The following is a 14,011-nucleotide window of genomic DNA, read 5'->3' on the forward strand; positions in this document are numbered from 1 at the left end:
AATAATTAGTAATGTGTTGCATCGCAAGAGCAGGAACGAAGTCCAAGCAGAGAGAGAGAGTGTGTGTGTATGCATCTCCCTTTATTCATTCCCAGCATGCTCTTATATATAACATGATAAGCAATCACAATTGCTAATTAGTTAATTAAACCCACACAGCCGCAGCTGTAACTCATAGGGTAATTATCATTCTACACACCTGTCTACCTATTCACAATTAGCTGGCCAATGAGAACAAGCCCAAGGCCAGTCCTTCACACACAATTCCCAATCCAGAAGCCTTCAGCATCTCACATTCAATCCCACATCTCCCCCCTTTATTTACAATCAAAAGAAAAAGGAAAAGGAAAACAAGATAAAAACATTCACCAAACATTTTCAACTTATAACAGCATAACACCACAATCTATCTTAATCAAATATTATGTTATTCATAAAACATTTGCAACTCATAACAGCATAACATTATAACCTATCATAAACAAAAAATTAAAACTTTATAAGATCAACCTATATGACCATTCAATCCTTAACATATAATTTCAAAAACATCAAACGAACAAAACAAAACACAATAAACAAATGATGTAACCTCTGCAGGACCCCCCCCCTTTTTTTTTTGTTTTTTGTTTTTGAAACATCCCTCAGCTGTCAGGTGATCAAACTGACACTGAGGGTGGGGGGGGGGGGGGTCTTAAGGAAAAAACATCAAACCACATGACAACACAACAACAATTCTGGCCAGAAAACAGACAACACAAAACATAACAAGGAACATAAAACATAAATCTTAATTCTAAATAATAATTGCATGGTACCACACAGATTTTCTTTCAAACACAAAAAATCATCTCAAGTGAGTAATTCATTCACGGAGGATCAGACAGAAAAAGTCCTGGCAGAGCTAACAAACAGTTCTCCTCCGGGGGCTCTGGCTCCGCGACATCTGAGCGCGTCTCGTGAGGCTCCTCCGCATCTGCCTGCCGTCACTCCGGAGGGCGCAACCAAGGCCGGACCCACCTCGCTGGCATCCACCTGGGACCCGCATCAGTGGCAACACACACATAACCCCTGCCCCACGTTAGCAAGTCAACTGGTCCTTTCCATATTTGCTGCTGATAATCAAACCATTTGACCGAGGGTCGGGGGGCCGCACCCTGCTCTTCCCCAGTCATCCCGCTGACATGTTTAATCGCGGGGGGCACCTGGCTGTTTTTACCAAGATGTAACCAATTAAGCACGTAAAGAGCTTTCAGCAACCGAGCGGCAGGCGTCTTATCCAAGGCATCTGCCCGCTCACTGCAAATCCCCCCTTTTTGTCTTAAAAGGAGCGCCTTAAAAGAGGCATGAGCACGTTCAATAATAGCTTGTAGTTTGTCTGCTTCAGCCTGAAGGGTTTGGACAAGCAGTTCTTTGGCTTGTAGCTCCTTCTTAATTTCACTCAGCTCAAGAACAGCAGCTCTATAATGACGATGGTTATGTGCTGCATCTACTTTGGCTGCCGCAACCTGCTTTTTAAGGTTATTAACTTTTGACTTTTCTCTTTCTAAGGCAGTCTGTAAAGCTTGAATATTTAGGACTGCTTGAACCCGGAGATTCAGCTGCACCAGGTCTGCCTCTCTCTCTGCTAGTACTGTTTCGGGGATGTTGCTGTGCTCTCGCAAAGCAATGTTAGACTGACCAAGACCAGTGAGCTTCCCCCGTTCATGTTCCAGTTCGAGGGCCAACTTCTTGTTTATTTCTTCCAAACGTTTTATCTTTCTCCTGAAACCTCTAGATTCTTGAAGCTCCTGGCTGGTGAGTGAAATTACTTCTTGCAGCTCTTTCTCCGACATCATCTTACTGTGGCTAACAGCCTGCAGCTCTATCTCCAAAGCTTGAATCCGTTCATGGGAAGCCTGGTTATTTCCTCCATCAGCGATTTGTGCATCCCGTTCTTTTTGCACTGACTGGAGGTGGCTTTCTAACTCCACTATCTGCTGGTGAACCTGGGATACTTCCTTCTGAAGTCTTGAGCATTCAACATCAATGGACTGCTTTTCACTTCGAAGTTTCAGTAACTCCCGTTTTAATTCTTTCACTTCCAAATCCAGCCGCTTCTTTGTAGATTTTAATTCACTAATCAGCTGGTCCTGTGAACTTGCATCTCTTTGATAAGCTTCCACCATTACCTTTTGCTGTAAGAACTGCTCCTTTACTTTTTGGGTCTGTTTCTTCAGGCTGGCACTTTCCTGTTGCAGATTTTCCACCTGGCTCAATTGTGCCAAGATTTCTGATACTGCCTCAGTACTTTCACCTAAGAAGTTTGCTCCTTCATCAAGTTCTTCTTTGCTTGCTTTTGCTGCCTGCAGAGCTACCTCTAGGACAATCTTCTCATTCTGCAAATATTGGATCGTGTCATCCTTAGAAATAACATCACCCTGGAATTCCTCTAACCTGGCCACCAGCTCATCATATTGAGTCTGTAGGTCATTTAGGGACTGCTCTTTGGTGTACAATGATTCTTGGGTTAAGGTGAGCTGCTTCATGAGCACTAGATGCTCTTGCTGTAAAAATTCAAACTGTAGATCTCGCTGATGCAGAATCAATTTAACCTGTTCCAGTTCTCGCTCCAGTGTTACTGCAAAATCAGCCATTTTCTGCAGTTGTCTTCTCTCATCCTCAAACTCCTCCAATCGTCTCTGCGCGGTGAGCCATACTGGACTCAGGGAGAAAACCTCCTTATCGCCCTGAGCCACCGATTTCCAGAGCTCACAGCCCAACCGCTCCCAAACAGTTTTATTACTTGATTGAACGGAAAGTCCCCCTCTTCGTCCCCACCGCAACAGGCGGGATAACGCAGCAGAGGGGAACTTTTCTCCCCACCGCTCCGTGATGTGTATCAAATCTGCTGACGCAGCAGTTCCCATGTTAGCTGCTCACTTCTTGGTTCGGGTGTGCCTCCCTTGTCAGATGCCCTGCGGCTCCCAGCCGCTCGCTCGAACACCCTGCGGCTCCCAGCCACTTATCAGGTAGCCTCCTTTCTTCGGACGCCCCGCGGCTTCCCAGCCGCTCACTCGGACGCCCCGCGGCTTCCCAGCCGCTCACTTGGACACCCTGCGGCTCCCAGCCGTTTGTCAGGTACGTCTCCCTGATTCGAACGTCCCGCGGCTTCCCAGCCGCTCGTTCGGATTCCCTGCGGCTCCCAGCCGCTTGTCAGGCACGTCTCCCTGATTCGAACGTCCCGCGGCTTCCCAGCCGCTCGTTCGGATTCCCTGCGGCTCCCAGCCGCTTGTCAGGCACGCCTCCTCTCTCGAACGCCCTGCAGCTCTCAGCTGCTTGACACGGAGACTCAGGCACGCCTCCTTTCTCGGACACCCTGCAGCTCTCAGCTGCTTGACACGGAGACTCAGGCACGCCTCCTTTCTCGGACGCCCTGCAGCTCTCAGCTGCTTGACACGGAGACTCAGGCACGCCTCCTTTCTCGGACGCCCTGCAGCTCTTAGCTGCTTGACACGGAGACTCAGGCACGCCTCCTTTCTCGGACGCCCTGCAGCTCTCAGCTGCTCGCTCGGACGCCCTGCAGCTCCCAGCTTTGATGCGTTCCCACTTGGCGCGGCGGTTCTGGAACCAGATCTTGACCTGTACCTCGCTGAGCTTGAAGGCGTGAGCGATCTGCGAGCGCTCCGTCAGGCTCAGGTACTTCTTGCAGTGGAATTCCTTCTCCAGCTCCAGCAGCTGCTCGCTCGTGAAAGCCGTGCGCCTTTTTTTTTTTTTTTTTTTTTAGGCCGCTCCATGCTGGGACTTCAGGCGCGTCCCTCTTTTTCTTTTTATCAATTCAGGCCACCGACACTATCTTCATTCATCACATCGGGGTCACCATTTGTTGCATCGCAAGAGCAGGAACGAAGTCCAAGCAGAGAGAGAGAGTGTGTGTGTATGCATCTCCCTTTATTCATTCCCAGCATGCTCTTATATATAACATGATAAGCAATCACAATTGCTAATTAGTTAATTAAACCCACACAGCCGCAGCTGTAACTCATAGGGTAATTATCATTCTACACACCTGTCTACCTATTCACAATTATCTGGCCAATGAGAACAAGCCCAAGGCCAGTCCTTCACACACAATTCCCAATCCAGAAGCCTTCAGCATCTCACATTCAATCCCACAGTAATGGTTTTATTATACCTTTGGTGTCATCACTCAGTGCTTTAGTGTAGTTTTCTATCCAAGCTTCATTATTATAGGTTCTATTATATTATATTACATAAAAAACACATATTGTACCAGATGCCCCCTTTAATGAGTCTCGCTGCATCTTCTTTATGGGAGAGATCTTTATGCTCCAGTATCAAAAACAACAAACCTAATTGGTTAGATAGGGCCCAGGAGTGCCTCTTGTTTTTCCTATTTATCTGCTTCTCCTTTGTATTCTCCATCCTCTACCCCTCCTCTCTAAGACAGCTTCCTTTTAATTCCAGTCCCCTGCACCTTCTTGCTCTGTCCACTCTTTGTCCTTCCACTATGCTCATCCAGAAAATATTCCTTTTGCCCTATCCACCCTCCACCCCAAACCCCCCCATTGCAGAACTAAGCTGCACTCTTTAAATGGGTACAAACCACACCATGCTGGTCATCTCCTTTGCATCTTCCACTTCTGAAAATAAAGATATATCTTTCGGAACACATAATATCATGTGCTGGATCATATTGACTGCTGTTACCACCCCAGGCATCCCACTGTTAAGGCAGCCAGCCCATCAGCCTGTTCATTTCTGAAAGGACTTGAGGGACATATTTTTATAGTTGTGCCTGTTGTTCATCATTATTCTTCTGCCATACAATATGTAAAAAAGAAGTTTTAATTTGTGCATTTAACTAACTCAAACCTGGGTTTTCATAAAGACTTTATTCTCTTCCACATACCTTTCCTCCTCTCTGAGTCATAGACATTGAGTCTCATTAATGTCACTATTTCTTGGCCAGTTGGTATTTTTACAATGGATTTTTGATTAAAGTAGGTTATAAATGCCTCAGGGAACAGACTATTTTTATTCTTTCTGTGCTAGGAATACCTAGGCCCTGATCCTTATCCATATGCTTAATTATACTATTGTGAGTAGTCCAACTACTCAGGGTAGTAAAGTGAAGTATGTGCATAAATGTTTGCAGTATTGGTATTCTATTGTGCTATATATAAATGATAAAAATGATAGTTTATATTCTTTACTTTGGTGGTTTGATTTGAGGGGGAAGATGCCATTCTGCCAATGTGTGGGGATCTTTATTTTGCAGATTGGCATATTCAGATTGCTTCTTTAGTCCTGCCCATTTTAAAAAAGGATGGGTGAACAAAATCATCTTCAGCAAGAAAACAGTATTTCATTCATTCCAGTAACATTCTGTACCTCAAAATAGCACCCTGGAACCCGCATGTTCACCACTGTAATATGGTTATGATATGTTTTGTACAAAGTATGCATTGTGAGGTATCATTTGAGAAGCCATGATCTGTTGAACATTACTATCCTGTTGTGTTACCATCGTATGTGAAGTTATGAAGTTTTGCTATGTGTGTGTTACTGAAATGTGAGTCTGGGATATACCCAAAGCTGGTCTTTCAGTGGCAACAAAGGAGCAACTAACACCCCCCCCCCCCCAGACAGATTTACATTAGGACTAGCCAACCATGGGTTGACGGCCTATTAAGTAGAACCACTCTCCCAGGGGACCCCTCCAAGACATGAACAATGGAGGCCCAGAGTCTCCGCAGGGCACATACAACATGTGACACCTGACTATGTTTAAGACAGTATTTTTCCATGCACATGGATTGGGCAGTATAAATTTGAGTCTGTGACATCAGCCCAGGGCCTCTCTCACCTACTCTGAAGACAAGAACATTTGGAAAAAAAGATCTTGCAGTGGAGAGACCCAGGATGAGCAAGTAATTCAGCCAGTGTATTAAGAACTGTGAACTGCTTACAACACGTAGTGGGGTGAGAAACTGTTTGATTCAAATCTTTAGTCTGATAAGGTGTAGAATGTAGACTATTTTATTTTTTATGTGTGTAACCATCTTTGACCTCTATGCCTACCACTTATAATCACTTAAAATCTATCTTTCTGTAGTTAATAAACTTATTTGAATATTTTATCCTTACCAGTGAGTTTGTCTAAAGTGTTTGGGGAATCTACTCAGATTACAAAGGCCGATGTATGGCCACTATCCTTTGATGAAGTGGTGAACTAATTAATACATTTACATTGTTCAAAAGGTCTTGAGCAGTGTAAGATGGTACATGTCTGGGGTGCAAGGCTGGGGGGATTTACTGGTGTTTCCTTCTGAATAGTTCCCGAGTTGCTTGTCATGCATTCATGCAACTTATCTGGGTGTGTCCCTGCATGTTGTTGGCTGAGGGATCACAGCACCTGGAGGATTTTGCTGTGTCACTAGCACAGCATCGTAAGAGGCAGCCCTGACTGGAGAGTTAACGCAGCACAGCAGTCTCCCAGTTTCAGGTTGTACCACCTATCACAGTTCCCCACCGCCATTTTATCTTGCTTTTCTTGCTCTTTCAAAAGGAGTCCAGCCAGCTCCTATGTCTGTTTTGAATGACACATCCAAAGTGCAATTTGTACCCCATTTATGGCCCATGGTACTTTAAAATGCAGCTGATTCCCATCTTCATTAAGAGCAATGTAATAGAGGGGGATCACATGTCCCAACATGCTTGCATCCAGATGGAGCATAACATGCAAGGACTGCAGTCTCCTCAGGCTGCACTGTAGTTAGCTGGTTCCCAACAAGGCAGCACCAGTCACATCCCGGATGACAGAGGATAGAGAGGAACACAGGGGGCAGAGAAACCTGCATTACCACGGATCCAGCACTTCCAAAGGGCTCACATGGCTGCGATAACGTGGGGCGCACACCGCCCCTTTCCCTCTGCGCTACTGCAGGGGGCCATAAGGTAACAGAGTCTAAGGACAGAACTTGGGGCCACCGGCTCAGCCATTGGCCTCCGGGGTATGACAGGCCACCGCCCCCGTCCCTCTCAGCGGCTTCGCTCCGCGTGAGGGGCCCTGCGCAGGCGCGGGGGCCTTGAGTTCCCACCCGGCAGAGGGAGACCGCGCGCACACGGCGCCAGGGAACGGCAAAAGGAAGCAGCCCCATCGCTGTTCTTTACCTACGTCATGACATCACTGAGCGACGGCGATCGAGGCGGAAGGGGAGGGAATATCAACGGCTCTGGGGCGGGGCCTCCGTTGCCGGAATGAAAGCCAGAGTGGGGAGGTAACTGCCGCCAATGCCCTTGCGAGAGACGCCTTTTCCCCGCCCCCTCTGCGCGCGGAGGTAGGTGGCCCCGCCCCGCGCTCGTGCCGCAGTGAGTGAGAGGCGGAGCGCGCGTGCGGAGGAGAAGATGTTTGAGACTCTGCGCGAGCGGCTGCTGAGCGTGCAGCAGGACCTCACCTCGGGGTGGGTAGCCCCGCCCCTCCGCGCGCGGAGCAAGTTCTTCCAAGTCCCCGCCGGGGACAACGGTGCTCGGGGGGCGCGTGAGCTCGGGCGGCGGGAGCCGGGCGGGACTCGGGACCCGTTGCCCAGCCCGCCAGGGTCGCAGCCCCTCTCCCGCTCGGGGGCGGTTACAGGCTGAGTTCCGGGTAGTGGCTCAAAACCAAAAGTTTCAGCCCCCGTGTCCCGGTCTCTGTCCCGCTGCTCCTAGGGGCCCGCCCGGACCCTGGCGGGAGCGAGCGCCCCATGCCCAAGCTGAGACCCGGGGCGGTCGCCGAGCTCCCCCCCGAGGGCTCCCGGGCTCGTGAGCCGAGCGCTGTGTGGGGGGAAGGGAGCTGCCCCTGCGGCACCGGCCGCAGCCTCTGGAAACCTCCGGGCAGCTCTGGCTGAACCGCTGCGCTCCGAAAACGCCGCTTCCTGCAGAGCGGTAGGACCCAAGGGACGGGCCCCCGGCGCCCCTAGCTCCGGGCTGTGCCTCAGGGCATCACCCCGGAGAGCTGCTACAGACGTGTCAGCTGGGGCGCCCCGGCCCTTCAGCCCCCCCGATCTCTGCCCGGGGGCGCGGGGCTTGCAGCGCCAACGGACTGCAACGCGGGGCGGTGAGAGGTGGTTGGAGACGCGGGGGGAGCGGGCACGGGGTAACTGGTGTTTGGCCGTGTTAACGTTGTAGGGAGCGGGGGAAACGGGAATGGAGACGTGTCGGCATGTGGTAAATGTGGTTTGAAGGAACTGACCAGCAAAACTTCCTGGACCAAAGTAGCGACTTGATGGGCGGCCCTGTAGCGTACACGGCTCGCTAAAAGCTTGTTAGCGTCTCTGCCTGTGGAAGGGGTGACTGTCATGTGAGGGGAGGAGGAGGCGGGGAAGGAAGGAATGGCTCCACCCATACTTTAGGATATGGGAAAGGAAAACCAAAAGTAGAAAGCTGAGCTTCAGTTTAAGTTGTCCCACATCCTTGTATTTACAGAGGGAAAAAACCACTTACCGGTAGATAATGATGCGTCTCTTCCCCCCCTACCCCTCCAGAACTTTATTATTTGCAGTGGTTCCTGACTTATGGCTGCTCCCTGTGGCCTTGTCCAGCCACGTAGGGATCTAATAAATGAAAGTCAGTGGGATGTAGGAGCCTAAGGCTTGGTTTACACTTGAAAAAAATATAAAACCTGATGACATAGCTGCACTGAGTTAACAGCCCATGTAGATACAGCTGTGTCAGCAGAAGGGGGCTTCTGTTGTCATTTGGAGAGGTGGTGCTCCTACACCGATAAGAGAGAGGAAAAAAAAAAAAGCTTTTCTGCAGATACAGTATGGTGGTATGGTCTTTGTAGTGTAGGCCATGCCTATGCTACAAAATTATGTCAACTTAACTTACATTGGCAGACAGCCACCGCAGTTATTAATTTGTGTGTGTGTGCAGATGTGCCTCCTTGTGTAGGTGGTGCATGTACTCACCAGGAGCATTTGTATCGATTGTATTGTCAGTGTGGGGCATAGTGGAACAGGTCTTGAAAGTCAGTCGACATAAGCAATGCAGTATCTACATTGACACTGCATCGACCTAATTACAGTAACTCCTCACTTAACGTTGTAGTTATGTTCCTGAAAAATGCGACTTTAAGTGAAACGATGTTAAGCGAATCCAATTTCCCCATAAGAATTAATGTAAAGGGGGGAGGGTTAGCTTCCAGGGCAGCTTCCCCTACTTTGCAAAAACCAGGGGTGGAGGGCTCAACCCTCAGCCTGCCCACTCCACCCCTTCCCCCAAACCTCCACCCTTAACCCGCCTCTTCTCCCCCCCACCTCCTCCCCCTTTACTTCGCATGCTGCATCCTGGCTCCTCTCCCCTCCCTTCTAAATGCCACAAGCCAGCGGATTGCTGTGTTCGGGAGACAGGGGAGGGAAGGAGGAGGCGCGCTGAGTCCTCGCTCCTCCCTTCTGCCAGGGTCAATCAGCTGGCTTGCCCTGTTGGGGAGGAGCCTGCACACCGAGTCTTTGCTCCTCCCCCCTTTCTCCTACCTCCAAAATGCTGCAAGCCAGGGAGGCAGGGGGAGGAGGGGCAAGGCATTGATCTGTGGGGTCTGCTGGCGGCCGGGGTGCGGAGGGAGGCTGCCAGCTGTGGAGAAAGCAGACAGCCAAACAACATAAGAGTGGAGCATTGCACAACTTTAAATGAGTAAGCTCCCTAATTGATCAGCAACATAACAACGAAACAACATTAAGCAGGATGACTTTAAGTGAGGAGTTACTGTACGTTGACCTTGACTCTATGCTGCTTGAGGAGGTGGTGTTAGTAAACTGGCATACAGAGACACTTAAGTCAGTGGGAGCCAAATTTAAGTGAGGCCACTTCTATAGCTAGATCGACGCAAGGCAGCTTATGTTGAGCTAACTATGTAGTGTAGACCAGGCCGTAGTCTTACCCTCAGTCTCTTTTTTTGAAATTGGATTCAGGTGTTTTTGAAAAATGTTATCTTTTTTTTCTTATACTGACACTTGAATTTAGAGCAGGGGTTCTCTAACTTCATTGCACTGCGACCCCCTTCTGACAAGGAAAAATTACTACATAACCCCAGGATGGGGGACTGAAGTCTGAGTCTGCCCGAGCCCCACTGCCCAGTGTGGGGGGGCCAAAGCCCCACTGCCCAGGGCGGGGGCTAAAGCAGAAGCCAAAGGGCTTCAGCCCCAGGCAGGTGTCCTGTAACCTGAGCCCCACCACTCAAGGCTGAAGCGCTTGGGCTTCGGCCCTGGGTTGTGGGGCTTGGGCGTCTAATTCCAGCCTTGGTGACCCCATTAAAATGGGATTGCGACCCACTTTGGGGTCTCGAGCCACAGTTTGAGAACTGCTGATTTAAAGGATTATAAATTTTCATCATTGTTGGAAAGTACTCTGAAGGGTGAGAAGTCTTTTTGGTCTATGCTTTCTTGGTTCATAAAAGGTATTGCTTTACATGCAGTTGAAGCGCGTGAGGGATTTTACTACCAAAAACACTGATGGAGTTGTACTAGTAGTAATGCAATGGTGGAAAATTTCCCAAAGAAGTTTTGTTGGCATGGGGGAGTGGGAATTTTCAAATGCGACTAGGACCGTGGCTGTATAGTAAAGTTTTTATGATGTAACTTCTGAAATATAAATTGATACAGTTATACCAGGGCAGGGAGTTTATACCTGTTTAAGTTTATCCTGGTATAAGTTCCTCCATGGAAACTCTTGTACCAGAATAAATGGTTTGTTTGGTTTTATGTATGTTGCTTGGGAAGGGTTTAAGCTACACCAAAAGATAAAGTCACGCTTATTCCTATAAGAATTTCCACACAAGGTTTTTATAACTGATAAAACTTCCCTGTGTAGACAAGATGCAAGTGATTCAGGAGCAGAAGTCCCAGTGTAGATGCATACATGGGACTTGTACTCCTAAATCACATTAGGTGCATTTGACAATCCCATATGCAGCTGTTTGTACAGTACTGTGTGAGAGAAGAGAGGAGGAATACAGTCCATGGAAAAATCACTTCATGTAATAGTCTTGAAAAATACAATAAGTGGGGAGACAATTCTCACTTCCAAAATAAACTAAAGCAAAATTGACCTTTATAAACCTCAAGGTGCACCCTAGGCACCTACTGTGTCAAGCTATTTTTCTGTTGTAGTTAGCAAAGACCTGATACTTTTGTTTTGAATTATAGATTGAAGACTTTGGGTGACAAATCAAGAGAAGCAAAAATAAGCAAGCAGAGGTACTTCTGTATGCTCAAATATACATCTTTGTCTTATGTCTTTATATTTATGAAAACATTGTTTTAAACATAGCTAATATACTTTGGCAAAACTATTTACATAGTATTTTACATAATACTGAAATTGTGATGAAGAATATGCTGCTCTGTTAAGAGAAGTACCTGAAACGTATGGTTTAATAGAACTCTCTAGTTCCCACTTTTTAAAATTAGCCATTTTTTGGTGCTCAGCACTCAGTTTAGATGTTTGCTGTAACTAAATTATATTGTCCTTTATAATATAGTAAATTAAACAGTATCACTGCCCAAAACATTTATGACACTTGAATTTATTATCGTTCTCCATGTGAATCTTAAGTACTGCAATCGTTTTTCTTAGGTTATGAGGTGTTTTTAAAGTACAAGAACAGAAATAAGTGCCTTTCATTGCTTTAAATGATGATAAAGGGATGGTAACTTCAGAAGAGTTAAACCATTCTGCAGCATAGCTGAAAATAGCATTGGTTATAATGTTTCTGAAGTCAGCATTTTAAAATTTCATTCTGTTTTCAACATGAATAAATGGCATATTTGTACAATATTCAGCTGCAGAAACATACCATTTTGCTGTAGCTGTATACAATACCTCAAATGTGATTTGCAATTAATCACGATTAATTTTTCTAATCGCTTGACAGCCCTAGATGTTGTACAATATATATTTATAAAGTGTGGTCTGGTTAATATTTAGTATGTGCTGGAAGCATTGTAACATTGTTTTCATATTTAAGTTTATTCTTGCTGATAAATTATACTTGTTATTGACTAAGAGGTATAGCCAACTCATTGACTATATGTGCGGTTCAATGTTAAAAAAAATCTTCAAGAAACCAAATAACCAAGCTAAGCCAATTTTATTGTCTAAAGACAAAGCAATGCAGTACAGGAAGGAAAGAGTAAGTACATTTGTCTTTTCCAGGAAGCGCAGTCTTGCCGCGTGTTCAGTTCACCTTACACAGAAGATGTGCTTCCCAAATGCCACTTAAGCTAGCCATCTTTTTATAGGATGGCTGTTTATAAGCTGCACAGCACTCACTACTCATATCACTTAAAGTTTAACTAACCAGTTTGTGCCAGCTTTGTCGTTGGTGCATCCCTGTACTTCCCCATCTTTTATTTTGATTATTACCTTCCAGACACAGGGGCATGAAAATACTCCTTACATTATTTCCTTGTACCACATTATACCTTTGTTTCATAACACTCATTCATCTAACTTTTGACAGTTTTTGTATTTGACTAAGCCATGTGCTGAGAGATTTGTCCCAGGGCACTGTAGGATATATGTCTTGGCATAAGTGAGCAAGAATAAGTTTAGTACAATATAGCATGATTCCTCCCCCCATGTGCACACAGACATGTTAATATTGTGCATGTAATACCTATTGGTGTGTAATGTATATAACCTGTTAGCTCTGACCAACATAGAAATATTAAATTATGGGCTGGCAAAGATTCTTTCAATTTTGTAGCAACCACAGTTTTAATGTAGAGTGCATTAAATGCAAAACCTTTTGGCTTGAATGATTAGTGTCCACATATTAATGCAGAAGTAGTTAAACATCATAATAATCATGATTTCATAATCTAATCTTAAAGTTAGTCCTCAGAAACCCCCAGCCTAAGGAGGGACTTTCTAATAAAGGGGACACTAACTAAAGTGCGGTCACGGCCAAAGAAAAAAAAGGGAGGCGGGGAGGAGCGCACAGGGAGGGCCGATAGCGCCCCCTGGCGAACAGAGGACGCCCTCCCTCGGCGGCAAGCTCCTGCAGCGGGCAGCGCCGAGGCGGAAGCGCGCCCGAAGGGATGAGCGTCGCAGGATGATCCATTGGTTAAGCGAAGCAAGCCTTTTATGCAGGGCCGCCCAGCCTGATTTTGAGAGGGCGAGAGGTTGACCAGAGGGAGAGCCAGAGGGCGAGAGGACGGCCAGGAGGGAGCGTGGGGGAGAGGAAGGGTGGGGGAAGTGGAAGCAGAAGGGAAGAAACAGAGGATATTAGTGAGAGCAGCTGTGCTGCAGCAGACACTCTAACGTCTACGCGCAGGCACTCCGGTCTCCCACCAGAAGCAGGGGGGCAGGGGTGGGGGACAGGGCGCTGGCACACAGCCCCACGCCACAGCCCCCATGGGAGAGCCGCTCACTGATATCCCCGCGGGCCTCGGGACCAGGGTGGGCAGGGTGGGCCGGCCCAGGGGGGGCCCCTCACCTCCCCCTCCAGACTCCCAGTCCGGGTGGTGGGTGTGGGGCGGGGGAAGGGTGAGGTGTAGTGAGGAGTGGAGTGTGAGCTGCTTCCTTAGTGCGCTGCTGCGGAGACCCGGCCTTGGATTGCCAGTGCGCCGCTGGGAGAAGGGGCGGGGGCTGGGGGCTGGTGGGGGGGGGGGCCTAGGGGGAGAGGTCCGAGAGGGCCCGGTTAGGAGGGGGGGGGGCGTGCCCTCACGGGCGACCGGTCAGGAGGGCCCCCCAGCAGCAGCAGCAGCAGCGCCTTCCACCTCCTGTAGTGCCGGGAGGGAGCAAGGTCTGGTCCCCCCCCGCCCCCGAGGCCGAGCATCAAGATCCCCAGCCAGTCTCGTCGGTAGTCCAGGAGGTCTCCGACCCTGGTGGCTTCCGCCACTTGATGTAAAAATTGCGTTGTACATTGTCTGTCTGTTTCTAATGAACACCAAAAATAGAGCAGTGTTAAGGGGTATAATGCAATAATCAAAAAAGGGAAAATGTAGGTGGATATCAGCTTAACGTTGAA

The 14,011-nt window shown here is 47.9% G+C and overlaps 2 protein-coding genes across 10 annotated transcripts in view; one reads left to right on the plus strand and one right to left on the minus strand.

Moving 5' to 3' along the window:
• Positions 1–986: 986 nt before the first annotated feature.
• LOC120397308 (golgin subfamily A member 3-like) lies at positions 987–2,922 on the minus strand. The gene has a single exon (XM_039523009.1). It carries the CDS (start codon positions 2,907–2,909, stop codon positions 987–989), a length of 1,923 nt encoding a protein of 640 aa, XP_039378943.1. The 5' UTR covers positions 2,910–2,922.
• A 4,340-nt stretch (positions 2,923–7,262) lies between these two features.
• Positions 7,263–14,011, plus strand: part of DTNBP1 (dystrobrevin binding protein 1) — a 175,724-nt gene continuing 168,975 nt past the window's right edge. For 3 of the 9 annotated variants that reach the window (XM_039525974.1, XM_039525977.1, XM_039525976.1), the window contains exons 1-2: positions 7,294–7,466; positions 11,184–11,234. In XM_039525974.1, the coding sequence (XP_039381908.1) occupies positions 7,411–7,466; positions 11,184–11,234 (107 nt within the window). In that variant the 5' untranslated portion in view covers positions 7,294–7,410. The other 6 variants (XM_039525973.1, XM_039525972.1, XM_039525980.1 and 3 more) reach the window with 6 other exon arrangements.

The sequence above is a fragment of the Mauremys reevesii genome, linkage group 2, assembly GCF_016161935.1.
Source record: "Mauremys reevesii isolate NIE-2019 linkage group 2, ASM1616193v1, whole genome shotgun sequence".
NCBI classification, from domain to species: Eukaryota; Metazoa; Chordata; order Testudines; family Geoemydidae; genus Mauremys; species Mauremys reevesii.

Bases quoted from the DNA above. Each gene is read 5' to 3' on its own strand.
- LOC120397308 (XM_039523009.1), bottom strand. From the start codon at position 2,909: ATGGGAACTGCTGCGTCAGCAGATTTGATACACATCACGGAGCGGTGG.